This window comes from Myotis davidii, unplaced genomic scaffold, assembly GCF_000327345.1.
Source record: "Myotis davidii unplaced genomic scaffold, ASM32734v1 scaffold481, whole genome shotgun sequence".
Lineage (NCBI taxonomy): Eukaryota > Metazoa > Chordata > Mammalia > Chiroptera > Vespertilionidae > Myotis > Myotis davidii.
This window is the reverse complement of record NW_006291201.1, coordinates 99,058-104,194: the sequence shown is the minus strand read 5'-3', so window position 1 is coordinate 104,194 and position 5,137 is coordinate 99,058. Positions and strand designations below refer to the sequence as shown.

Below are 5,137 nucleotides of genomic sequence, written 5' to 3'. Positions count from 1 at the left end.
CTCTGTGCTTCTCTCCTGCAGCTTCTGCGGGTCTCAGTGTGCCTTTCCTTCCTTCTAGTTGTAGAGTTTACAGTCAGCCAGGCTTCCTGTGGTTCTGGATGAAGTCCCTGTTGTTTCTCTGAGGTATTAATCAATTGTTGTGAGCGGCATTAACTTCCCGGTGTTTATCTCTGCCGCCATCTTAGTTTCTCCCTCACTGTCATTTTAAGAGTAAATAAGAGTAAAACCCTGACACTTGTAGAATTATTTATGACATTTTCTGGCAAATGTCTGTTTACACCTGTTAGTGTGATATGCCTCATTTCTCTCCCAGATGTACTGTAACAGGCTTTCAGATTTTATCCTTTTTATTAACTAAATCATTTATTGAGCACCTTCTTTGGGAATGTTTTTCATCCCATATATTTGATAAACATAAAAACAAATGCCTTCCATTAAAGTCATTTAACATTTCAAAAGCTGACTGAAAGACAAACAAATCAAAACAAAGTAAAACTATCACATTTCCTTGCTGGGTACATGGGGAAGCTTTCAATAAGTATTAAGTAAGAGGAAGGTTGCTAGAAGAACTATTAGGGCTGGGAAACATGGTACAAGAAACTAAAAAAATTATTTTAATGGGCAGATTTGTCACTTCCAAGGATGTAGACATGTTTTCTTAAAGAAGGAGCATGAATCAAATCCTCCAATCTTGGCTATATATAATTTTTGAGGCAGAGCCTCAGGATTCTTCTGGCCTGTTCGGTGATTGCCCTAACATGAAAAGTCATAGTAATTCAGGAGAAACTTGTAGCTGTGCTGGGCCAGCACAGCCAAGGGTTCTGTGAGCGTGGGGGGTGAGGAGCAGTGAAGGATGAATGTAGAAAAGACAGACAAAGAGAATAAGCTGGGTCTAGGCCTCCTGTGCCTGGCTGAGGCCACAGAGGGCAAGCTGAGCCTTTATTTTATAGCTGGAGGTAAACAAGATAGTGCTCACCATAGGTACAATGTTCTTGTGAGTTTCACTTGTTTTGGATTACGATCCATAACAGTAGCAACACTACAGTGATGAAGTAGCAACGAAAATAATTTTATGGTTGGGTCACAACATGAGGGGTGATTCTAATGTGCAGCCAAGGTTGAGAACCACTAATCTAGGGCGTCATAAGGTCAAGCCTAATTATGCTAAGAGGGCTGTGCCCTCTAAGCTGCGACTTGTTTGTGGCTTTGCCAACAGGTCAGTCCCAGGCTTAACCCTATAGCCGCTCCCTACATGTGGCCCTATTCCCAATTAACAAACATTAAAAAAACAGTACTGCCTCCTGTGGCCTAGGTTATTGCTTTTCCAACTTAAGTATGCATATGAATTACCTTGTTAAAATACAAATCTGACTCAGTGGGTTGGAGGTTAGGCTAAATTCTGCCTTTCTAACAAGCCCCCAGGTGATACTGCTGTCAGTCACGGACCACCCTTTGAGTGGCCTGAGCAGTAGAGAGGGTGGTGGAATCAGGAAGAGGAAATAGGGAATAAATAGGCAGCTAGAAGTTAGAGATGGAAAGTCCTGTCATTAGCATCTGTATTCTCTCAGTCACTCCTGTTTGTCACTTCTTGTGAGGAGTTGGTTGGGAGCTTCTGGGAAAAGCCCAGCTCCAACTGTTTGCCCTTCCTCTCCTCCTCAGAGGGAGGTGTGAGGGACCAAACACAGGAACTTTTATGTTTTGGGTTGCCTGTTTTTATCCTTTAATATTAACAGTGATTATCCACAAAGCATTTTATATATGTTATCATATAAGTTTCATAAGATCTCCCCATTTTACAGATGAGGAAACTGAGCTACAGAAGAATTCTTATCTGACTCCAAATTCAAAATTCATAACAATATAACTGCCTATGAAAGTGAAAATATAGCTGAAAGGATTACATGGCCCAATTAGGAGCTGATTCAGATGAAAATATCTGAGCCTGCTGATTTGTCATGAAATTTATAATTCTCAAAGTAATGTCCAATACCTGATTACTTAACTTAAATATACTTTCTTTTACTACCTATACACTCAAGGGAAAAATCTATCCTCTCACCCCCGTTAATGGAGCCATTACATAGTTGTGAGGAAATAAAGACTACTGGTATATAGTGCATTGGAAAAACAGAACATGTTTATTACTTTAGCCACTGGAACAAGAAGCTAGTTATATTTTCTGCTCATATCACTAGTTCCTGCTTCTAGTTTTTGGCATGCTCTGGATCTGACTCACTCTCCTTGTTCTCTGTTATTATTAGAATAGTTAAGCCCAAAGTGGCTTCTATGGAGGAGATGGCCACCTTCCACACCGATGCCTATCTGCAGCATCTCCAGAAGGTCAGCCAAGAAGGAGATGACGATCATCCAGACTCCATAGAATATGGCCTAGGTAATGTTATTACTAAGCAATGGTGGGAGATATACAACCTCCATTTATATATCAGTACTACTTAATCTTTTATAACTTGCATGGTGGTCTTCAATACTTTTTAAATTAAGGACTAATGTGTTAACCACAACTTAATCTCTCAGTTTAGCCACATACATCTCACTTAACAAGCAAACCATTTGAGTTGAGCAGAACTGAATGATGGATCAGATGGAGAAAAATCTTCCAGTTGCTTGGGTCTGGCTGTATATATGCTGATTTAACTGTCCTGTTACCTTATCTTTTAACTTGAGTACAGATTTATGTTGTGGCTAAGTTTTCTACTTTATCTTTCATTAAACAGCTGCATTTAAAACAATTGGAAGCGGCCAATAGCATAATCTAGAGAAACAACATAGTTTAGAAGAAGAACTGGACTGAGGGCAGGGCAAGAGACCTGTGTCCCAGGTCTGGCTCTTTGTGACCATAGAGAAGACATATCTCCTATTAGACTTCAGTATCTCCATCTATGGGACATGACAAGTTAATCTTGAAGGTTTAGCCCAGGGGGCCAGTTCACTGTCCCACAGACCGTTGGAGGGCCGGACTATAGTTTAAAAAAAAAAAAACTATGAACAGAATTCCTATGCACACTGCAGATACCTTATTTTGAAGTTAAAAAACAAAACGGGAACAAATACAATATTTGTATTTGCATGTGGCCTGCGGGCTGTAGTTTGAGGACTCCTGGTTTAGCCTTTCTACTTCAACACTTTAAATAATTCTTTTCTTGATATTAGAGATGTTTCTCTCTTGTTTGGAGCTGATTTTAGCATAGTAGCTTTTTGGTAGGGTATGTTGTTGTCGTACTTCAACCTATTTCTCCTAAGAGGGTTCTGGACCCAATCCAATGTGTGCAGGGAGGGGTTTAACCCCACACCACCAAGCAATGCTCATGACATCAGCTGGGTGTCCTGCAATTCAACTCAATTCTGACACTATCTACCTGGAGATGGTATTAAATTCCACAGGTAAAGGGCTTAGTCCCTCAAGACTGCTGCTCATTTCAGATGTCAATCACAAGCCCAGGCTGTTACCTGTACTTCTGACCCACGCCCTAGGTTTGATTAATTTGGTAGAGTGGCTCACAGAACTCAGGTAATCCATTTACTCTCTAGATTACCTATTAATTATATAGGTGACCCTTGAATGATGCAGGTTTGAACTGTGCAGGTCCACTTATATGTGGATGTTTTTCAGTAAATACTATAAAATGTTTTTTCTCTCCCTTATGATTTTCTTAACATTTTCTCTAGCTTACTTTATTGTAAGAATACAGTATACATACATATAGCATACAAAATATGTGTTAATTGATTATTTATGTTATTGGTAAGGCTTCTGGTCAGCAGTAGCCAATTAGTAGTTAAGTTTTTAGGTAATCAAAAGTTACTACATGAATTTTCAATTATTCAGCATGGTTGGCCCCTCAACCCCTTTGTTGTTCAAGAGTCAACTGTAAATGGCTATAACTCAGGGGCAGCCAGATGGAAGAGATGCTTAATGCAAGGGATAGGGGGAAGGATGCAGTTTCCATGCCCTCTTCAAGTGTGCCACCCTACCCAAATCTCCACATGTTCATCAACCCAGAAGCTTTCTGAACCCTCTCCTATTGGGTTTTTATGGAGACTTAATTACATAGGTATGATTGGTTAAGTCATTGATCAGTTGGTGATTGAACTGAATCTCTAGCTCCTCTCCCCTTGCTAGAGGTCAAGGAGTGGGACTGAAACTTCCAACCTTCTAATCACATGGTTGGCTCCATTGGCAACCAGACTCATCCTTAGGTGTGGTCTACTGGTTGCCTCATTAAAATAACACAGACACCTTTATGGATTGCTCTCATCACTGGGAAAATTCCAAGAGTTTTGGGAGCTCTATACCAGAAATGGGGACAAAGGTCAAATATATTTCTTATTATAAATCACAATATCACACCTCCTCTTTCTCCAATTCATCTTTTAACAAGCTCTTTTGATGTTTTCCCAAAGGTTATGACTGTCCAGCTACAGAAGGGATATTTGACTACGCAGCATCTGTAGGAGGGGCTACAATCACAGCTGCCCAATGCCTGATTGATGGAATGTGCAGAGTAGCAATTAACTGGTCTGGAGGGTGGCATCATGCAAAGAAGTAAGAAAATGACCTTTCTGCTTTCTGCCTCTTTCCTTGAGTCAGTTCCTCTGTTATGTAAGCTCATATGCTTATTGTATTGGCATTTATTGAGGGAAGCCAGTGCCAGTAGCCGGGTGAAGGAAAGCCTACTCTTGCACAAATTTCGTGCATCGGGCCTCTAGTGTGTGTGTGTGTGTGTGTGTGTGTGTGTGTGTGTGTATATCTGTATATTAACACTTTACTAGACATTCTGAAGAGATGCAAGTGATAATGATGACATAAAATAGTGGAAAGCAAACTATAGAAAGTCAGGATGCTCAGCTTTTTCTGCAAACTTTGCTAACTGACTAGGACAGATTAACCTCTCTAGGCCTCAGTTTCTAACTCAGGAAAATGGGCAGGGCAAAGGATATAATCTCAAAATTCCTTTTCATCTTTCTGGAAATCCCCATCTTTAAGGGATTTATACTGTAGAAACATTAACAAGACTAGAATAATAATGGAGCAACATCAGTTTTGGTACCAATTGAATATACATATGAGCTGAAGAAATTTAACATCAGGGAGAAATTAATCATGAAAACCTTAGAA

At 40.0% G+C, this 5,137-nt stretch overlaps 1 protein-coding gene across 1 annotated transcript in view; it reads left to right on the top strand.

Moving 5' to 3' along the window:
- The window catches only part of HDAC8 (histone deacetylase 8), an 8,581-nt gene extending 3,920 nt beyond the window's left edge, over positions 1-4,661 (top strand). Inside the window, exons 3-4 of the mRNA XM_006764333.2 lie at positions 2,262-2,392; positions 4,423-4,661. Coding sequence (XP_006764396.1) covers positions 2,262-2,392; positions 4,423-4,568 — 277 coding nt within the window. The 3' untranslated portion in view covers positions 4,569-4,661. The remainder of the gene's footprint in view (positions 1-2,261; positions 2,393-4,422) is intronic.
- The last annotated feature ends 476 nt before the right edge of the window (positions 4,662-5,137 follow it).